The following is a 22685-nucleotide window of genomic DNA, read 5'->3' as shown; positions in this document are numbered from 1 at the left end:
AATGCATTCGCACTTCCTCACGATTCCCTTCGGGGAGGTGGGCGCAATTTTTTTTTTTGGTTACAAAATGTTGTTCGTGGCAGGAAATGAGCTCAGCAAAGAACTAAAGGCTAGTTTTTCAAATTAAACAGTGTTATTGTATCTTCAAGAACCGTCATGCGACTTGCCTTCGCGCAGTGAAGCTCGCTGCGCGAAGTGAATAATTGCAAGTGCTTGTTTTTTAGTGAATGCAGTAAATACGCTTTATGCTAATAACTACGCAGACACACAAGTGGTATTTAGTGGCTCGGTTCCCAGAGCGAGCACGTCTTGCCGAGACGCATCGGATCTCCCGTGCGGCACTCGAAGGCCCGTTGAAACGCCCAGTCGTTGGACAGCTGGCCGTTGACGTTCTTCCAGCGCGGGGTATGGTGCGTCAAGCGTCGCCCGTGAGCCCCGATTTCGCACACCGAGTGAGCGTACAAAAGGTAGAAGGCCTGCACGGCGTAAATGGGTTCGCATCAAGTGTCAATGACAACGCACAGGTGCATATACGGTGACTGCACAAGCGCCGGTGACGCGATGAATTGTGGGTAAGTCGCCATCTTGCCGTTCATCCGATCGGCGGCCTGTACAGTGAACGCGTGGCGTCTCCCTGCGATGGTGCACTTTGTGATAGTTGGCTGCTCTAGCCGCACTCAAACTAAGGTGCAAAATTTAAAAACAGGGCCCAGTGACCCTGGTTTTTTCAAGGTGCCTAAAGTGATTACAGCCGAGTGCCAAAAAACGAAGGAGCTGACGGAACGGCCGCAGCGCGAATGGCTCGCCCGGATTAACAGACGTGGGATAGAAGAACACGCCGACAGGTACAGCTTGTGCTCATGACATTTTATATTTGGTAAGTGAAAGCTTCACGAGGTGAAACTCATTTTTGGAGGTTCTAGAAACGTATACCAAGTTGGCGTCTGCAGGCATGCCAGATAAACGAGAGCTTGGTTTTCTTGCTAGTTTACACTGCTGAAATAGGAATTCAGAAGTGGGAGAAACACGCACGTAGGGCTTTCGTGTGCGTGTATCGTGTTTCCGCTAGGTTTTCGAGTTGTAAACATTAACGGCGCAGTATTTGCACAGTTGAAATTCCAGATACGTTTTCGTAAACTGACGGCAGTAGCAGATTCGCTCACCAAACAGAAAACCGAGCGCCACATGGCTGCAAAAAACTTGGAATTCGAAGTTTAGAAAAGTTTTGAACCATGTGCTTGTTTGCCCCTTGATTCCAGGCCACCCCTCGAAGCTGCTTGATGACTGCAAACCTGACTGGGTTCCTACCCTTCATTTGGGTTACGAACTCAAACAAGCAGCCCGAAGCACTACGACCGCTGAAAAGCACGGTCGGCACGGCAGGTACCTTTTGCCGGTAATGCACCTTCCTGTTTTCCCTCGAATTTACCTAGTGGTGCCAAAATTATGTTCTGCAATCTTGTGCTTTTCTAGGAGCAACTTCCGGGATTCTTGGCGACAGTCAGGTACACAGTGAATAAGAAGATTACCAAGCAGTTGAAGAGAACGTTAGAGTTGGTACGTAAAAATTAGGAAACTAAAACATTTTCCTTGGCTGTGGGCTGAGCACAAGCCATGTTTCTGTGTGTGCGTTAAGTTGGTGTAATTTTGTCCTCTACCCTTCGTTTTCAACAGAGGCAGCTTGCCAGACTGAAGCAATACCGCAAGTTGGGCTAGTTGGCGCATGACATCGAAAAAACTTCAAAGCGCACAAATAGACGGGGACAAAGAGGAGGGACACACACACGCGGTTACTCGCAACTGCCGCTTTTAATGAAATGCACAAATTTATACGTGAACACAAAACAGATTAAACAAACATTGAGCCGATTAGTGCTTGCAACATTAATGCATCCTTTTCTTCACGGGAAGGAGCAAGCACTAATCGGCTCAATGTTTGTTTAATCTGTTTTGTGTTCACGTATAAATTTGTGCATTTCATTAAAAGCGGCAGTTGCGAGTAAGCGCGTGTGTGTGTCCCTCCTCTTTGTCCCCGTCTATTTGTGCGCTTTGAAGTTTTTCGATGCCAGACTGACTTGCTGGGTAAAGACATTGACGGACTTCAGCAGTATATTTCGAGCACCAGGGAACTAATGAAAGAAGCCAAGACGGCGCTGCGGTCGGCTAGTTTTACAGAAGCAGCCCTGGAAGGCCACGCCAGCAGGTTGGCATTCTACACTGGACTTCCAAGCTTTTTCATGCTGCTTGGTATCTTCAACCGGGCAAAGGACCACATCTCGCACTCGGCAAGACATTCCCTAACTCAGATTGAAGAGATGGTTGCTTTTTTTATAAGGATAAGACTATGGTGCCCAATGCAAGACCTTCCTTTCAGATTCAACGTATCTCAGTCCACGATCTCCCGCAATCGTGAAAGATGGCTGGATGTTTTCTTTTTTTTTTTTTTTTTGATCACTTGAAAACTGTGGTGCGTTGGCCGGAAAAAGAGGAGGTAGTCGAGACACTCCCCGTTGCTTTCGTGGACAACTTTGGCATCAAAGTGCGGGTTATCTTGAATTGATTTGAGGTTTTTATAGACAGACCCAGTTGATTGATTGATAGTAGAGTTTAACGCGCCGACACAACGCAGGCGATGAGGCGCGCCGGAGTGGAGGGCTCCGGGTTAAATTTGACCACCTGGGGATCTTTAACGTGCGCCGAAATCTCGTACACACGGGCGTTTTTGCTTTTCGCCTCCATCAGAAAAGCGGCCGCCGCGGCCGGGAATCGAACCCGCGACCTCGTGCTCAGCAGCGCAACGCCTTAGCCACTGAGCCACCACGGCAGGTCCGACCCAGTTCCTACCTGACTACAGCCGAGACATGGTCTCATTACAAGCACCATAATACAGTGAAGTTTCTTGTGGGCATATGCTCACAGGAAAGTATTGTCACAATGATTTGGGGGTAGGGCGAGCGAAAAAGCAATAACTGAAGATTCTGGCATCCTTGACCTGTTGGAGTATGGGGATATCGTGCTGGCAGATAGAGGGTTCCTCATAGAAGAGAGTGTGAGCTTGTGCCGTGCAACTTTGGCTATGCCTGCCTTTACGAGGGGAAAACGACAGCTTTCCAGTCGGGACGTTGAACGCACTAGAGAGATCGGAAACGTGAGAATTCACGTTGGAAGAGTAATTCGCTTGGTGAGGAATAACTTCACCATTCTGAAGGGGAGCTTGCCGATTGAAGTGCTACGAAAAAACGAGTATGGCGAATGCCAAATTGTCAAGATTGCACGCATGTGCATCTTTCTCGCTCATGGCAGTCCTTTCAACAGTGATTACTCTGAAATTTTTTAGCGAAATTAAAACTTCTTTTGCACAACTAATATTTGGGGTGAATAATTGCTTTGTACACAGTTTCAAGCCGCGCACGTTGCGTGACTGGGTTCCTGAGCCATGGGAACTATCCCATAGAAATGCATGGGGAGTTAGATTTGACAGCGAATTACAAAAAAAAGTCAGAAACCTGAAATGTACTTTTAGTGTTTTAATCTTCACGTTGGCTTCTAGCTTTATGCCAAATATAATTTTCATAAAGTGGTTTTGCTAGGTTCCCGAGAGGTTGTAATTTTGAGCGAGAAAGCTGGGTATGGTGTGCTTTGCACTGACTAATCTGTGCAACTCTGTTGTGCCGTTTGACTAAAGACCATGTGTTTCACATTGCTCTGATGTTTTAAAGCGAAGCTTGTGTGTCCTCACTGATGCCATTATACGTTTGTAAGCAAAGAATCCATCGAACGTGTTTGACCATGGTCGTCAAACGGATGGGTGCATGTTGGTTATTTTTGTACTGTTTACTTCATAAGCTGAATAAAGCATTGTTGGGCCAGTTGGTTTTGCATGTTGGTACGTCAAACTGAACACACAGATGGGGCAGAGAAAAAGAAGCGGGACGAGCACAGTCCTGCCGCTTTTTCTCGGTCCCGTCTGTGACGCAGTTTGATGTTGAATTCATAAGCCCTATAACGAATTACTGTGCTATATACACACACTGAATGCAAAAAATTCTTCTTTGGCTTATGTGCTATAAAAGGTGTTTGCTGAGTGCTTCTTGTGCTTAAGGACGTTTCATTGGACTCGTGGGCCATAGGTGTCGCTGTGCCTTGCAACTTTTTCTGCCTACACTGCTGCAATTAGTGGTTGCATTTTGAAGAAAAAATATCACTGACACATGTACCATTTTCAACACCAAAATTGGAGTACATATTAAGGATTTCATTTGATTCCAACTTAGTGTGAAAAAACAGTTTGCACACAACACAGCATATGTGCATATTTCAATAAGAACACCGAAGAACGGTATTGAACCAAGGACTTCAAGGACATAAAGAAAGATGTCGCATAACATCTTCAGACAATACTTAAGACAAGCTTTTGTTTCTCATCCATTTCAATGTGAACAGACACCATTTGGTAACCGTTACGAATATTTGGACGAGCCAACGTTGACTGATCGTAGGGTTTAACACGCCGACACAACGCAGGCGATGAGGTGCGCCATAGTGGAGGGCTTCGGATTAATTTTGACCACCTGGGGATCCCTAACGTGCGCCATAATCTCGCACACAAGGGCGTTTTTGCTTTTTGCCTCCGAACTGAGGGAACCTACATAAGACTTCTAAAGGGATGCACGAGCAGGATAACTTTTCACAAGCAAAGCGATAAATTTTCAATCCGTAAGGGCGTAAAACGGAGATACCATCTCTCTAAAACTAGTCTGGAGGGGGGTATTTAGAAAGCTCGACCGGGAAAACATAAGATTAAGGATAAACGGGAAATACTTGAGCCATTTGAGGTTTACGGACGACATAGTATTGCTGAGTGAGACTGCAGAACACATGCAAACAATGCTTGAGGAACTACAATCAGAAAACACGGCCATGGGGATATGAATAAATCTAAAGTGATGAGGAACATGATTAGGCGAAGCTGTTGGGCAAGTTGGTGTATTATGATTCAAAAAATAGAGCGCGACTTGGACAACGACGGTAAAGAAGGCAGCGCTTGTCCCGTCGTCCTTCTTTACCGTCGTTGTCCACGCCGCGCTCTATTTTGTGAATCATAATGAGGAACAAGCATGCCAAGAACGTCTTCTTCAGCTTAGAAAACAAAACGCTAGAGGTAGTAACAGAATATTGTCACGAAGCCACAGATGACGCAGTTGTCTTCGAGGGAAACACGTTTATTGGAGCGAACTTGTGCTCCCCTAATAACCCAATGCATACAGAGGCGGCGAAGCAGCAGTCAACAAAGTGACGTACGCATGCGAGCTACGGCGAGTTGAATACCCCGGCTTCTGCTCTGCAGGCTTTTTATCTTTCGGCGCGCGTGGTTCTCGAACCGTCGATTCACATCTAGAACATTGTAGATCCACGAAGATTATTCTGGGCTGTTCACGTTAGATCGGAATGCTCTCCCTATCAGAACAGATAACACATGCGGCGCAGAAAGAAAGAGTGGAACACGCGCTTCCCTTGGCACAGAGATAACACCGGCGCAGCCAGGCGGTAAAAGCAAAACACAAATAAACACAATACATGGTTCGCGGCATTACCCCCCCTCTAAGAGTGCATCGACCCGATGCTAACATAATCCACAGTCCGAACAAATAAAAATAAAAGTTCGTCATCGCCCGTAAAAATGTTTTAAGCGAACCACGTGGACGAATTCGGGCCGCGTGTGTCGTCGTGATGTGCAGGAGGATCACTTCGTAGGTAAGTTGGCCAACACGTCGTAGAATCTTGTAGGGTCCGAAATACCATCGCAGAAGTTTCTCATTCAATCTGCGTAGTCGGATGGGAGCTAGTCGAAACCCACACACGATCCCCTGGGTGGTACTCGGCGGCTCGGCGTCGGAGGTTGTAGCGGCCGGCATCCACCAGCTGCTGGTCCGTTATACGAACTCGAGCGTGCTGGCGGGCCTCCTCCGCACGCTGAAGGCATCCTTGGACGTCGGCGTTCAGGTCGTCGTCTTCTACGTGCGGCAGCATGGCGCCAAGCATTGTAGTCGGCCGTCTTCCATTGACGAGCTCGAACGGTGTCATCTGCGTGGTTTCTTGGATAGCCGTGTTGTACGCAAACGTGACGGAGCACTTCGTCTCAGGTCTTATGTTCAACGTCGACGTACATGGACAGCATATCCGCAATCGTCTTGTTCAGACGTTCCGTTAGTCCATTCGTTTGGGGGTGGCATGCCGTTGTTCTTCGGTGATCCGTGTTGCTGTAGCGTAATAGTCCTTGCATCAGCTCCGCAGTAAAGGCCGTTCCGCGGTCCGTAATTAGTACTTCCGGGGCTCCATGTCGCAGCACAACTTGGCTTATGAAGAACTTTGCGACTTCCTGTGCAGTCCCCCTCGGAAGAGCGGCGGTCTCTGCGTAGCGCGTCATGTAGTCTGTTGCTTTTGATTGATTGATTGCGGGGATTTAACGCGCCGACGCAACGCAGGCGATGAGGCGCGCCGTAGTGTAGGGCTCCGGATTAATTTTGACCACCTGGGGATCTTTATCGTGCGCCGAAATCTCGTGCACACGGGCGTGTTTGCTTTTCGCCTCCATCAGAAAAGCGGCCGCCGCGGATGTAGTCTGTTACTACGACAATCCACTTGTTCTCGGATCGTGACGTAGGGAACGGGCCCAGTAGGTCCATTACAATCTGTTGGATGGGCCTCGATGGGACGGCGATGGGCTGGAGAAGTCCGGCGGGTCTCGTCGGTGGCGTTTTTCTTCGCTGGCAGTCTCGGCAGCTCCGGACGTAGTGGGTGACGTCGGATGTAAGGCGGGGCCAGTAGTACTTCGCCTTGATTTTTCCAATTGTACGGGCTGTGCCGAGATGTCCGGAAGACGGGTCGTCGTGGCACGCTTCCAAAATTTCGTCACGACGGTCTGCGGGGATGACAAGAAGGCAATTCGTTCTTGTTCTGGGGCTGAACTTCTTCTTCACGAGGACGGAGTTTCTCAGGCTGAATGGTGTTAAGCTGCGTTTGAAGGTCCTAGGAACGGCGACGTTGCATCCCTCCAGGTAGTCGATTATGATGCGTAAGTCGGGGTCGGCACGCTGCTGGGCGGCTAGGTCGCTCTCCGTCACGATTCCGAAGAACGCGCTGTCTTCATCAGAGTGTTGTGGTGGTGGGTCGACGGGGGCGCGTGACAGGCAGTCGGCGTCGGAGTGTTTCCTGCCGGATTTGAAGACGACTGTAACGTCGAACTCCTGCAGGCGCAAGCTCCACCACCCAAGACGGCCAGAGGGGTCCTTCAAATTGGCGAGCCAACACAGCGCGTGGTGGTCTGTCACAACCTTGAATGGTCTTCCATACACGTACGGGCGAAATTTTGAAATCTCCCATATAATTGCCAGGCACTCTTTCTCAGAGGCAGAGTAGTTTTTCTCCTTCGACAGACCACGGCTGGCATAGGCGATTAGCTTTTCGCAACCGCTTTGTTTTTGGACGAGGACGGCACCCAAGCCTATATCATTGGCGTCCGTGTGCATTTCCGTCTCGGCGTTTTCGTCGAAATGACCGAGAACGGGCGGGCTTTGCAGGCGTTTTTGCAGCTTGCAGAATACTTTTTCTAGGTCGTTTTCCCAGCTAAAAGGCGTGCTATCTTTTGTCAAGTGTGTGAGTGGCTGTGCAATGCGTGCGAAGTTTGCGACAAAGCGCCGGTAGTATGCGCACAGTCCAAGAAATCTTCGCACGCCCTTCTTGTCTTTCGGCCTTGGGAAGTTGGCAATGGCTGAAGTTTTTGCCGGGTCAGGTAGTACTCCTGCGGCGTTGACGACGTGGCCCAGAAACGTGAGCTCCTCGTACGCGAAACGGCACTTTTCGGGCTTCAGCGCTAACCCCGACGTGCGAATGGCCTCGAGTACAGACTCCAACCTTGCAAGGTGTTCGTCGAAAGTCCGGGCGAATACCACAACGTCGTCGGGGTATACGAGGCAGGTGTGCCACTTTAGGCCAGCTAGCATAGTGTCCATGACTCTTCGAAACGTTGCTGGTGCCGTGCATACCCCAAACGGCATCACCTTGAACTCGTATAGGCCGTCCGGGGTTATGAATGCAGTCTTCTCTCGATCTCTCTCGTCCACTTCAATTTGCCAGTAGCCTGTCTTCAGATCCATCGATGAGAAGTACTTCGCGTGGCAGAGGTGGTCAAGGGCGTCGTCGATTCGTGGCAGGGGGTACACGTTCTTTCTTTGTGATCTTGTTCAATCGCCGGTAGTCAACGCAGAACCTCAGTGTGCCGTCTTTTTTCTTCACGAGAACGACCGGCGCAGCCCACGGACTTTTTGATGGCTGTATAATGTCGTCGTTGAGCATGTCGTCGACTTGAGTCCGGATGGCTTCGCGCTCGTGTGAAGAGACGCGGTACGGTGACTGTCGGGTAGGTCGGGCTCCATCTGTGGTTATTACTCGGTGCTTCGCTAGATGTGTCTGGCGTAGTTTTGAGCGCGACGAAAAACATTCGCTATAGCGACGTAGCAAAGCCAATAATTTGTTCCGTTGTTCTTGCGGTAGCGCCGGATTCACGTCGAAGGGCTGCGGGATCTTGAAGGTTTCTACGGGTGTGCGTTCAAAGTCGGCGACCGCGATCACATCACTTGCTTCTTGCGTTTCTTCAAGGAATGCAATTGCCGCGCCCTTGTTTAAATGCTGGTACTCCTCGGTGAAATTAGTAACCAAAACATGGGATTGGTGTTCTCTGGAGCGCGCAACACCTCTCGCGACAGAGACACCGCGGTCGAGAAGCAACCTTTGATCACTGTCTAAAATAGCGTCGACGTCAGGAGCAGCATCTTCACAGTATACTGCGATCATCAAGCTTGCGCGGGGAGTGTTGCGACCGGGCGGGGGCACCCGATCCGAGCTCCGTGGCCTCCGACATACGAGTGGTAGCGTGTATGATGCGAGCGGCCAGCCGCTGTTGCAGCCGTGAAGAAGTCCAGAAGCCGTAGGCTAACGTAACTGTTTACTTCATAGCGAGAGGTGAGCCGAAGCCAAAGAACAATGCCCCGACGGGCGAGGTTACAATACAGGACTCGAGCAGAGCGACAACATCGATTCGCTGCTCTAACAGGAATGAGTTACAACGCATGGGCAGCTGTATTTATACCCAAAAGCGATAACGGTCAAACGCAACAAGTGGGAACACGCACAACACTCTTTCCAGAGTTCGTAAGCCGTTCATAGCCCCGGGCACGTTGAGTCCGAGAGAGGGGAGAGAGGAGGACTCCGTTGCGATCGACGGGGCCTCTGTGTCCTTGAAGAGCGTGGAGACGAGCCACGCCGCCAGCCGCCGAAGTTTTGCCGAGAGCAAAGCGTCTGACGCGGCTTGTCGCAACTTGCCACCGACATGGTTGCGCTGTTTTCAAAGGAGCACGAGTGGCTTCGCTGCACAGCCGAGGAGTGATGCGGGGAAGTACTGCGGCGCTGGCCGATTCGTAACAGCTTCTCTGCCGGTTGTCCGAGATCCCGATGGATAAGGGTCTGCAACCGTTGTCCGGAGGGATGCTGTCGAAGTGAAGTGTTCGGCAGACGCTCGACTCCAGGCCTTGGCTGTACGACACCGTGCTGGAGCTTCACCGGGCGGGTCACTGGACGAGTAGTGGCTCCCCAAGATCGTCTCTGGCTTGGTCAGGCAAGCAACAGAACAACACAGGAAGACACAACCGCATCGCCGGCAAGTGCGAAGACAAATCCACACTGAAGCTCTACCAGGCTTTTTATTGCGAAAAAGTACGCGAATAACTAACTACTCTAGTTATATTTTTGCCCAGCAGTACTTTAGACAAGTGACAAACTTGAAAGGTGACATTTCGCGTGATTGGAAATGTCCCACACAAAAAGAAATGTAATCGTAAAGGGCGAAACCTGCTCCAGGAAAAACAATGAAATTGAGAAAGTCAGGCGTCTACAGGCCACTTCTCGCGCTGAGAGCTGCGATTCGAGCTCTCATCATTGCTCCGAGTTTTCCCCTTCTTGTATCGCACTTTAGGTGCACCCGTTCTCTGAACGCTGCTGCGACCGCGTGAAAGGACACCGGTCCTCTTGTTGGACAATGGTCTAGCGCGCGGAGGAGCGAACGAGATTTTCCAGCGTTCGAACGTAAGGCGCGCACTCCTCCTAGGAGGCGGCGTTCCCTTGGCGCGATGCGAGCTCATGGCCTTGCCCCTCGGCGTGCTCGCATTAAAACATGCGCCACAAGTACGCGCGGAAGTTTTCCCTCTATCCTTGCTCGCCTTTTCGCGAACGCGTTCGGCAAGCAAACGCCGGAACGCGTTTGCGTTCTCTCCTCTAGGCTGGTCGGTTCCCGACTTCGGCTCAGCCACAGGCGCCACCGAAATCTCAACTAGCTCAGCCGATATTGGCCTATCATCGGGAGCATCAGCTGGGAGTGAAAAGGGCCCGACGTGCTCATTAGACACCTGGTAGCTTCCAACAGACCCTATCTCGTCATCCCTCGCGTTTTCAGCAACAGCCTCGGCACGCGAAGGCCGAAGTGTGTTGCCGTTCTCCTTTCTCACTGCCAGAACTACACTACAACCAGGCTGCTCTGTCTCAAAAGACGGCTCAGCCGCCCCAGACACCTGAATATCTACGAGCTCGGCTGGCCGTTGCTCGAGGTCAGCTACCTGAGCTGGTGGCAGAACGGAATCGGCTTGCTCAGTGGCGAGATCGTCATGACTCCCAACTGAGCTGTGCAAACCGCTCGCTGCTTCGACTGCAGGCTTTGCCACCACATCGCTCGTTTCTGCACTACTGTCCGAAGGAACAACTTCCGTTTCAGCGGAGTCGTGCTGCCTTTCGGTAGCCTCACGGTTTACGCGCTCTAGCGAAACCTCGCTATCTCGCGAAATGTTCATGTTCAGACCGCAAGCCGCTCCCAAGGCCTCCCGCGAATTTGAACCGCCCGAACACGTCCGAACACTCCGCCGAGATCTCCAAAACAAACGCCGACACATTATCGCACTCAGTGGACACGCACTGCCCTCTGCCGACAGTCTGAGCTAATGCGCCGTCGTTATCTCTCTCAGCAACCTTGCCGCGCTGCGGAGCTGGTACGGTGCTTTCCTCGACAACGAAGTCTTTACAATTCTAACTCGGGCTTCACTTCTTCCTGCTCGAGTTGAATTTCATGGTCTAGGTGCTTGTTCTCCCGTTGGAGTCAATTCAATTCAATTCAATTCAATTCAATTCATTTTTAACATCACACGATGCTGGGAGGTACGGGCAAAAAGCCATAACGAGGCTTGACTGGGCTCCCTCGAGCTCCCTCGAGCTCTTTTCTTTCCCGTTCAAGGCGCTCGAGCTCGAGGTCGTACCCTCTCTTCTTTTCCTCGTGTTCCTGTCTTTCTCGCTCAAGTAGAAGCTTGTGCTCTCGTTCCTCTTTCTGCCACTCGAGCTCCTGTACTCGCTCTCTTTCCTCGCGCTGGAGCTCTGCCTCTGCAGCCTGACGTTTCGCGGTCTCCCTGCCATTGATCCGCTCAATGCATTCCGACAGCTCCTCATCGTCAGCCCCCACAGCGAGTATAGCCTGTATCAGCTCTGGCTTTCTCAGCGCGTCCGTAACATCCAAGCGCAACTCTTTTGCAAGCTCCAACAACTGCGGTTTTTTCAACGCCTTCAAATTCATGGCCGGTCTAGAGTACCGCTTTCCCACTTCTCCAAAAATGTTTTGCGCGAATAACCCACGCGACAAAACAGACACCCTACCAGATATCCTCAGAAGCCTGGTAAAACTCAGTGAAGACAAGTTCCGCACTCACCATTGACCGCCGTGAATTCTGCGAAGTCCGAAGCCGCCTTGGCGTCCGTGGTGTTGGGTCTCGCACCGCTGGCTTCAGGTCTTACGAAGTTGCCATCCCACCGCTGCCAACCAGTTGTTGCGACCGGGCGGGGGCACCCGATCCGAGCTCCGTGGCCTCCGACATACGAGTGGTAGCGTGTATGATGCGAGCGGCCAGCCGCTGTTGCAGCCGTGAAGAAGTCCAGAAGCCGTAGGCTAACGTAACTGTTTACTTCATAGCGAGAGGTGAGCCGAAGCCAAAGAACAATGCCCCGACGGCAGAGCGACAACATCGATTCGCTGCTCTAACAGGAATGAGTTACAACGCTTGGGCAGCTCTATTTATACCCAAAAGCGATAACGGTCAAACGCAACAAGTGGGAACACGCACAACACTCTTTCCAGAGTTCGTAAGCCCGTCATAGCCTCGGGCACGTTGAGTCCGAGAGAGGGGAGAGAGGAGGACTCCGTTGCGATCGACGGGGCCTCTGTGTCCTTGAAGAGCGTGGAGACGAGCCACGCCGCCAGCCGCCGAAGTTTTGCCGAGAGCAAAGCGTCTGACGCGGCTTGTCGCAACTTGCCACCGACATGGTTGCGCTGTTTTCAAAGGAGCACGAGTGGCTTCGCTGCACAGCCGAGGAGTGATGCGGGGAAGTACTGCGGCGCTGGCCGATTCTTAACAGGAGGCAGGGTGACATGATCATCGGCAATCCTTACAGCAGCACGACGTTCGGGGTTCGGTTCCGGCGTGCTAGAGTGATGGGGGGTAAAAGTTATTGACTTGGTCTACAGATCGATTATTGCACCGTTGTCCATCAAAAAAATTGGCCGCGTATCTGCTCCTTTCGTTGCAAATGTCGTTAAAAGACGATAGTCTTTATCGACTTTTGCCAAGTAAATGCCTCCCTTCGCTTTCCCGCTCACCTCTCATGTTGTTCCTGTTGCGTCGCGCTCCTCCCAAGGTAAAGACGCCAAAGGTTTGCTTAAACCATTTTAAATTTCCCGCGTTCCACTGTTCTAAACCGGGTGTCTCGATGCCAACGCTGCCGTACGGCGAAGACGCGTGTGAATCGAGGCGCCCTACTTCAACGTTTATAGAACCGCGTTTCCTTAGTCCACGTGCGTTTTAAGCAGAACGTGGAACCTATCTAGTGGAACCTTTCGTAACTCTTGCCACTTGATTTCTTCAAATGCCGCCAGAAGCTATATGGCGCGGGCGACAGCAGGCGACAGCGGAGTGATATTTTTTTCTTTAGTTGATGAAGTATTTAATCTCGCCAAAATCAAACATGTACGATTTTTTATAAAGGAACGCTGCAAATATCACATCTGTAATTATTTGTTGTCTTATATATACGTAATATCTTGTTGTTCTTCAACAATATTGACAAGTATGAACATCACACCAGACTTAGACGGGCACATTTAGCTGTGACTATATAAGACTATTGCGCAGGCATTGTTTTACGTTGGCCGGGTAGCTGAATCGAGTCACGGACAGACAGACGGACAGACAGAGAGACAGACATACAGACAGACCAAACTTTCTGGGTTTAAGTGGCCCAAGAAAGACTATCGTCTTTAAAATCCATTCCAAGAATTACGTCGCGGGAGCAGTTAGGCAGAACGACCAACGCCGCAGGGTACGTTGTGTCGTCTATGGTGACGCGCGATGTGCACGTTCCACTTGGCGTCACGAGGTGGCCTCCGGCTGTGCGTATGTGCGGACCGTCCCATCTGGTCATACCTTTCTTCAGCTTAGACGCAAATGGCCCGCTCATTACTGAGTAGTCGGCCCCCGTGTCTATGAGAGCAACTACATCAAAGCCGTCGATGGACAGCTGAACGTCCGATGCCGCCTTCTTCGAGTTCCGGTTACGTCGTGGCGTAGTATCTCTGCTTGTATGTGTTGACGGTCGGGCACTATGCGTCGTCGTCTTCGTCGTATTCTCAGCGGCAGGTTCGGTCGTGTCGGGTACGCGTCGCGCCGTTTTTCTGTCGTCGTGTTCGGAAGTCAGGTCAGGGTTAGATCGGGTCGCTGCGTCGTTGGAGGGTTTTTATTTTTCCGTGGTCCTGCAACTTTACCTCCAGAAGTTGCTGCTTTTAGTTTTCCCGCGTCTGCTGGGGGACCTTCCACGTGAGAAGTCAGCAGTGCTGCAGCGGTTTGGCGACTGGTACGGGTAGGGCGACGGTGAACGGTTGAATCGGGCTGGTCTTCGGTTGGTGTTGGACAGGTAGTCTTTGATCTCAGTAGGGCGCTGGCCGGGTCGGGGGCGCGGTGCGTCGACGGAGAAGCCTCGCAAACCGAGCCTCTAGGGGCAGCGACGGTAGATGTGGTCGGCTTCTCCGCAGTGGTAGCACAGCGGTCGATTATCAGGCGTTCGCCACACCTCGGTCTTCCTTGGGGCGGGGGCTGGCACCGCAGGTGGTCGGGCCGGCGACAGGGGGCGACGGTACGGAGTTTCGTGACGGTAGAGAGCAGTTGGGCGAGGTCGGCGAACAGCAGCCGCGTAGGACATGGCTTGCGGCTCGCGGGGTGCTTCTGACGTCGTTGAGGTTCCCAGCGCTTGCTGCACTTCTTCCCTAATCATATCGGTAAGGGAAGCGACTTGCGGCTGTGGCGGCGTGGGGAGAAGTTTCCGCAGCTCCTCCCTCACTATTGCGCGGATAGTCTCACGTAGGCTGTCTGCCGGAATCGGCATGTGGTCGACGTAGTTCGCATTAGTCGCGCCAACAAAGTTGCGGTCATACTGCTTAGCACGCATTTCGAGAGCCTTCTCAATTGTGCTCACAAATTCGGCGACGGTTTTTGGCGGGTTGCGGACAAGTCCAGCAAACAATTCCTCCTTCACGCCGCGCATTAAGAAGCGTAACTTCTTTTCTACCGCCATGCACGGGTCAGCACGCCTGAAGAGCCTCTTCATCTCTTCGACGAACACTACAACACTTTCGTTAGGGTGTTGTGTCCGCGTCTGCAGCAAGACTTCGGCCCGCTTTTTTCGCACAACGGTGGTGAATGTCGTTAAAAATTGCGTTTGGAAATCGTTCCAAGACTCTAGGGAGCTCTCATGGTTTTCGAACCAGATCCGTGCTGAGTCCTCAAGGTAGAAGAACACTTGCCTCTGTGTCTCCGCGTCGTCCCATCGATTGAACAGCCTGACCCGTTCGACTTGCTCCAACCAGTCTTCAGGGTCCTCCGAAGGTGACCCATGAAATGATGGGGGCTCCCTGGGTTGCTGAAGAACGAGGGCAGGACTGGGAGCGACGGTCATGGTGCCTGCGTTGATCATAGTGGTGGTCACGACGTCTTCTTTCTTCACTTTATCCGGAAGCAGTCCAAACTCCGACTGAAGACCTTGTTCCCTGTCGGCTTGACGAGGGCGTAGGGTTCATGTACCCCGCACCTCCACCAGATGTCATGAAGCCACAGACGACGCAGTTGCCTTCGAGAGAAACACGTTTATTGGAGCGAACTTGTGCTCCCCTAACAACTCAAAGCATACAGAGGCGGCGAAGCAGCAGTCAACAAAGTGACGTACGCATGCGAGCTACGGCGAGTCGCATACCCCGGCTTCTGCTCTGCAGGCTTTTTATCTTTCGGCGCGTGTGGTTCTCGAACCGTTGATTCACATCTAGAACATTGTAGATCCAAGAAGATTATTCTGGGCTGTTCACGTTAGATCGAAATGCTCCCCCTATCAGAACAGATAACGCACGCGGCACAGAAAGAAAGAGTGAAACACGCGCTTCCCTTGGCACAGAGATAACACCGGCGCAGCCGGGCGGTAAAAGCAAAACACAAATAAACACAATGCATCGTTGGCGGCAATATAACTACCTCGGACAGATGGTTAATGCTGACGCCAACCATGAGGGAGAAATCCGGTGCAGAACAGGTATGGGCTGGGGAGCACTCGGCAAGCACTCCCAAATAATGAAAAGTAAGCTACCTCGGTCACTCAAAAGAAAAATCTACAACCAGTGCATACTGCCAGTAATGGCATACAGAGCTGAAACTTGGCGCATTACGAAACGACTAGAATGCAAACTTAGGTCGGCTCAACGGGCCATAGAACGTATAATGTGAGGAGTAACACTCAGGGACGAGAAACGAGCTACCTGGATCAGAGAACAAACAAGAGTTGATGATATCATAGTTCAAATAAAGAAAAAGAAATGGGCTGGGGCTGGCCATTCGGGGAGAAGAAATGACAAGCGGTGGACAGTTAGGGCGACAAAGTGGATACCAAGAAATGGGCCTAGAAGGGGAACGCCGACAACACGATGGAGGGATGAAATACGGAATTTCGGGGGTAAACAGTGGACTTGGTTAGCACAGGACAGGAGCGGTTGGAGGTCAGTGGGGGACGCCTTCGTCCTGCAGTGGAACTGAGCAGGCTGACGATGATGATAAAGACGGGACCACGTTGCAGGAGTATCGGGGAATTGCCAAAAGTGAACATTCGTGTTTTTTCAGGAGCTGCAAAACCATTTTTTTGCTTTTGGTTCCCCTTTGAGGCCTACACAATAAAAGTGATACCATATGATGGGGCAGCGAGGGCCATCGCAGGCAATCATTTTCCCTTGCTCAGGTCCCTTGCACGAACAGTGTTGATCACTTTTCCCAACTTGAGTGGGTCTTGCACCCAAATTTGACCGTGCACCATCAGGGGATGCGGAGCCATTTACAGCAGGCGGCCGGTTCTCATTTGGACGCGTGAAAAGGTTGGGGCAGAAGCACCTTGCTAAAAAAACGCTCTGCGACAGGTAGCAATGGGCAATAGGAACTGCTTATCTGCTGCGACTCTGTGCACATTGATCTCTTTGTGATTCCTTAACACAAAGTCGCAAGTAGTACACCTGCCACACAAGCAGCTGCAGTTCCACTTGATAAAAGTAGCGGTGACTTGATTTCAGCTCTAAAATGCCACCATTTTCAACAACGCAACTTTTCGTTTCATTTGCTAAGTCAGCAAGGTTTCGGTCTCTTGCCCTCCACGGGCACTTGGCCTCCACGATGCCCTTGCCACAGCAAGAACACTTTACGAGCATTTCAGGTGTTACACCCAGGAAAACATTCTTCTGGGATATCAAAAACCCTGCATCTTGAAACTGCACGCTGTTGTGCCGCTGCAGAGCCAAACTTCTGTAGCTTGCAAGGTCGTTCCCCTCGTTCTCCCTGCCGTATTTAACCGCATCTGAATGCCCCTTGTTAGTGTGTGGGTAGCAAATGCGCTTAACCAAACTCAGGGATGGTCGGTCTAGGTTTGTATGGCAAATATCCTACAGAGTTGACGCAGTGATTCGACCAGCTCTGTAGTCGTACCACTGCGTGCTCATGGACTGTTTGCGTGTTCTAGCTTCAATGCTGCCAACAGCCTTATCATTGAGGTCGAGGCTATCATACACCTGGTCGCAGCGCTGCTCAACCTCTGCACAACTTAAGTCTTGAGCACCGCGTTCTTAGGTCCGGCGCAGGTCTGCACCCCTGCAGCTCCACACTGCTGGCAGATACACATCCTTAAAGGCCAAGTCTACGCTGGAAGTAGCCGGCCGGTGTCCTGCTTGGATCGCGCCGGCCAAGAATGTGAGCCAGTCCGCCTTCGTCGCCGCCGGAGCAGTTGGCCGCGAGGTAGCCGTCGGTGCGCTCACTGCTGCCGATCCAGAGTCAAGCTGCCGCTTCTTCATTGTGGCCGACGAGAAGTCCATTTCGGCGATCGTACGCACAGGAAGTTTCCGAAGGTGTGGGGGAAGCCACAGATTCGCGCCGTCCGTGCATGAACGATCCTTTCGCGCACGCGCGACGCATTCCAGATAAAACAAAAGTGCAGCTACGCGCGAGAACGCCTCTTCGATCCTGGCCATGCGCGAGCAGTGCACCGCGATAACCTCTACATCACTTTTCACTAGTGTCCAAGCTTGCATAGGGGGCACGCTCAGGTTCTGGGAGTGGTTCACCTGCACACGAAAATGTAATTACAATCAACATGCGCCCAAGCAACTGATCTTCACATTACACGCGTGATACGAGAGAGTTTACCTTTGGGGCGATGATCACGGTGTCGGCCGAGACTTGCTTCAGCCACGGTTCACGAACCCACCCACTGGTTAGAAAGTTGTGGCCTCTTAGAGACTTCCGACACTTCAACTGTTTCAAGGTCACAAAACTAGTTCTGAGAACAAGGGAGTCGACTATGTCCACATGGTCGACGTGCGGCCACACTGGCCACGGCTCCACGCTCGTAGCGCAGTCAGCCTCGCCAAGCACGAACGGGTCGACGCCACACAACGCAATTTTCTGCTCATATCGTGCCCTGTCGATTTCGTTCAGGGCTGCCGCGTATCCTCCTGGTTCCGACGCCACGAAGAAAGCCTGCCACTGCTCCAAAAGCGCGATATCAAGCTACGTGTTACACCACTTGGGCCGGCCTTCGTCTCTCTTCGATGAACGGCAAGATGGCAACCTACCCACAATACATCGCGTCACCGGCGCTTGTGCATACACCGTATATTCGCCACAGTTTCGTAGTCATCTGTCGGAACTCTGTTCCTGAAACTATGGCAAGAATATGGTTCCTATATTCAAGAAAATGCTTCAGACTAATGTTCGCACAGTTCTTTGAAGATGGCAACTAGCCCTAGAGATTACCAGTGCTTCTAATGTTGTTCCCCTCGAAGAGTGGCGAGTCAGTAGGTAAGCAAGGAACCGTAACTCCAATACAGACCCTCGAAATTGCCCACCTGGTCCCACTCTCTAGAAGTCCTGGTGGCGTCATACGTCGGCTGGGCCACATGGTCCTTGCCGACGAGGCGTTCCGCGTATGTGCGGAAGACGTCTCTGGCGGGCCCTAAGGCAGCGCTTTCGACCAGCTGTTCTTGCTCCGGACCCCAGCCCAACCTGGTCGGCTTTGTTCGTCGTGCGCTCTGCGCTCTCAAGCACGCCCGTAAGCCATCAAGCTTGGTGAGCGCCACGGGAGACCACTGCATGGCCGCACGGACGCTCCGGTCCGTCGGCGACGGCAGCAAGACCCGAAGCATGCACCGGGAAAGCCGTGGGACGAGGCGAGCGGCCTGCAGGGCCGGCCATAGCGGACTCTGTGGCTCACGCAGTTCAACCACCGATAGCCGCAAGAACAGCACCTGCATTGGTCAGGAGAGGTGTTACACCATGACATTTCATGGGCTGCCACGCTTTTGGTGCATTTGGTGAATGGCTTGTACTCCATGCATTGTAATTTGGTTTGCGTTACTGCTACATTATTGACAATTTGAAGGAACCACACGACTGCGACGCTTCTCTGTATTTCATTACAACGCCTGAAAACAGAGAAATACATATTGTGAGCATCAGAGCTGTTTTCGGGATATTCATCTATAAAAACAGCATTGCCACTATCGGCATATGCATTGTGGGCACAAAGGGGTAAACCCCTGATTCCTCATAACCGTGCCGTCATCGCCATCATCTTCCGTGGATTTATTATCGTAATTGCCTGCTCTGTATTTTTTGAATTTTCAGGGGAAGCGGACTAACAGACTCGGTCTCCTGAAACAACCCGTCTTTCTCACTATTATAGAGAAAAACGTTTCCAAACTTCGACTGGTTCCAAACTTGGACTGGTTGTAAAGGTGCATACATGACAACGCTGCTTCAAGGACGCATGAAGACAAAATGCGAGTTTGATGCATTCAAGGAAGAATAGAATAGAATAGAACACCAGTCGTTAGAATACCACTTACACCAGCTTTAACAGAAACTTTGCTCAAATAAGCTGTATATAATGAGGGAAACAGAACAGCCATGCGACACACTAGCTACTTTTCGGCACTGAATTACATGTGCACCGCACCGCACCGCACCGAATTCCACGAACTTGTATTTTGTTTTTCATGGCCCTTTTAAGGTCACATTTAGCACATTATCGAGCTTCAAAATGCTCTTTCAATTTAAAATACGCATTGAAATCATTGTTCGAGGAGGCCGCGATACCTTATTTATGTAGCATGATATTACAAAAAATAGCGACAATTAACTGCATATCTTCGGCAGAGGCCTTCGTACGGAGTGGGTGCAACCAGGATGACGATGAATATGACGACGACAACAATTATGATGATGATGTATACGCTGCCTCCGTAAGTTAAGGAAACTTGTATGCCAGAAAAAGGAGGGCACTAAACCGCTTTCAAGGGGCCCACGCAATAAGTGGATTTCTTGGTTCCGATAAAATGATACTCCTCGTAGAATGCACCATAGGCACGAAGAACGTGCGTTCTTTTGCTTCGTCTACACGAATCATCGACCCGACAAAAAGAAAAGGAGAAACTAGTAAAACCATACAGACAATCATTCATCAATTTCCGCGAACCACAGACGATATGCTTCGTGCTCCCTAATCCCGCTACATACCCAGTTCACCCCCTTTCCACCCGCCTCCGTACAATGGCTCCCCCAACGCTCACCTTGATCCCCCAATCACCGAGGCAGAGGTTAGCGTAGCCCTTGCAAAAATCCGGAAGAACACATCACCAGGAATGGACCAAATCCCCAACAGAGCTCTGTCAAATCTTGACCATAACTCAATCTGTGCACTCATACGATACATGAACCATTGTTGGGAGGGAGGCGCCATACCCTCAACATGAAAAGAAGCCGAAGTCAGGCTTATCCCAAAGCCGGGCAAAGATCCAAGCATAGAAAATCTTCGACCGATTTCTCTTACTTCGTGTAGTGGAAAGCTCATGGAGCATGTTGCTCTTAACAAACTACAGGGCTACCTTAAAGAATCCCAACGCATGTCACACACGTTTGGTTTCCGGCGACATCATTCAACTCAAGACATTCTCCTGCAAATTAAAGATGTTCTGAGCAAAGCCAACAAGCTCACACCGAAGGCTATTTTAGCCCTCGACCTAAAGATTTAGCCCTCGACCTATTTTAGCCCTCGACTTTCGATAACGTCGAGCATGAAATCATCCTCCAAAACCTTAACTTCGGCTGCGGGGAACGAATGTACGCATACATTCGAGAATTCCTAACGGCTTGTGAGGCGGTCATCAAAGTTGCGGACGTGAGCTCCCAACCCATCACGATTGGATGCAAGGGCAGTCCGCAGGGGGCGGTTCTTTCCCCGCTTCTCTTCAATATTGCCCTCATCCACCTTCCAAGGCAACCGGATCAAATTACAGGGCTGCACCATGGAATATGCTGACGACACCACGATCTAGATAGAAGAAGGCTCAGAAGGCGAAATGCAAGACAAATTACAACAGGCTGAAAACGTTGTCGAAACCTATGTAGCAAACTGCGGCCTCAATAGCACCCCTCAGAAGTCAGAACACCTACTGGTGCAGAAGAAACCTCGACTTAAGAACGACACTAAGACAACCATAGAAATAGAATTAGATGGGGTCCTCATCAAACCCTCAGCCTCCATCAAAATACTGGGCATGATTCTTCAAGAAGACTGTTCCAAATCACAGGTGATTTGCAAACTCGACTCTTCGGTGAGTCGAATCACCCGCATGCTACGCCGTATCACAAACAAGCAGCACGGAATGAAAGAACAAGACACGATTCCCCTCTTACAAGCTTTCGTTGCATCAAGAATATTCTACATCGCTCCGTATGCCATACTCAAAACTTCTGGATGCGTTAATCAGGAAGATCAATAAATAAGCCCTTGGACTACCGATAAGCACATCGACCGAGAAGCTGCTTGTGCTTGGACTGCACAACATCATAGACGACCTCATAGAAGCCCACCTGACCGCTCAACAGCAACGACTCGCCACCATTCCAACTAGCCGTCACCCTTTTGCGCCGTCTCGGATATGCGGTAGGGAATTCGGGGCCTGCCATGTAAGATATTCCCGAAGAACTAAGAGAAAACATAATAGTTTCCCCCCTACCTTGAAATATGCACCCTCAGCACCATGAGGTACGAAGAACGGCGAGAGCCGAAACCCTACAGAGGAAATATGGGAAAAAAGCAGGGTGGTGTACACAGACGCGGGAGACTACGCCCGAGAGCATGCTATGACGGCAGTGATAACGGACACGGCGCGAGCCCTCACGAGCCTGAGACGCACCAATACAAGGCAAGCGGAAGAAACAGCCATTGCGCTTGCCATCACTCAAACTGAAGCCATGACTGCCGCCTCAGAACCACAAGGAGCATGCAGGAATTATATCAGTAGACGAATTTCTAAAACCGCCCTTCAAATACTCCAGCAAAACCCTCCTATGAAAAATGTGACTATCGTCAGGACACCTGCCCACTCAAGTCTTCGTGGGAACCTCGTCGCTCACACGATTGCCCGAGAATTAGCCGGCCGGGCTCCACAAGAATATCAGCAGAGGGTTAACCAGCCGTTAGTCACGTACAGAGATATCACTCAACGTTATAAGCTTTCCCGACAGATATATCCGCCAGGCCATAAAGCCCTGGCACAAAAGAGAAAGAAACCTCACTTAGGCAGCTACAGACAAATACTTTTCCGCACCCTACCAGGCTCCACGCTATATTCCCTACAATGTATACATACACTTGCCCTCACTGTAGAGAGCTCTCAACATTATATCACATGGTGTGGGCTTGCTAACATAATACGATATAGACACGATACGAAATACAACTTTAGAGCAGTGGGAGCGAGAGCTGGCCAGCTCAGATCCTGATCGTCAGCTTTGGCTCATCGAGAGGGCGAAGGCGGCAGCAAGCTCTTCTGGGGTCCTGGACTGAGGACTCTACTTACAGCACTCTTATTTAATATCAATAAAAGTTTTCCTCCTCCCCCCCGGTCACTGAACTAGCAGTTGTGCGTGTGCGCGTGTGCACGAATAAAACATGTACTAGTGCAT

General features: G+C 51.0%; 1 protein-coding gene across 1 annotated transcript; it reads right to left on the bottom strand.

Annotated features, from left to right (window-relative positions):
• Window positions 1–264: 264 nt before the first annotated feature.
• On the bottom strand, window positions 265–18932 carry LOC144157611 (phosphate-regulating neutral endopeptidase PHEX-like). The gene is made up of 2 exons (XM_077688440.1): window positions 18563–18932; window positions 265–476 (listed from the first exon to the last, which is right to left on the bottom strand). Exons 1-2 carry the CDS (start codon window positions 18857–18859, stop codon window positions 279–281), a joined length of 495 nt encoding a protein of 164 aa, XP_077544566.1. The 5' UTR covers window positions 18860–18932; the 3' UTR covers window positions 265–278.
• Between the last annotated feature and the right edge of the window lie 3753 nt (window positions 18933–22685).

This window comes from Haemaphysalis longicornis, unplaced genomic scaffold (assembly GCF_048455015.1).
Source record: "Haemaphysalis longicornis isolate Haplotype H1 unplaced genomic scaffold, Haemaphysalis longicornis Haplotype H1 scaffold_10, whole genome shotgun sequence".
Classification (NCBI taxonomy): Eukaryota; Metazoa; Arthropoda; class Arachnida; order Ixodida; family Ixodidae; genus Haemaphysalis; species Haemaphysalis longicornis.
This window is presented reverse-complemented; position numbering and strand designations above follow the sequence as displayed.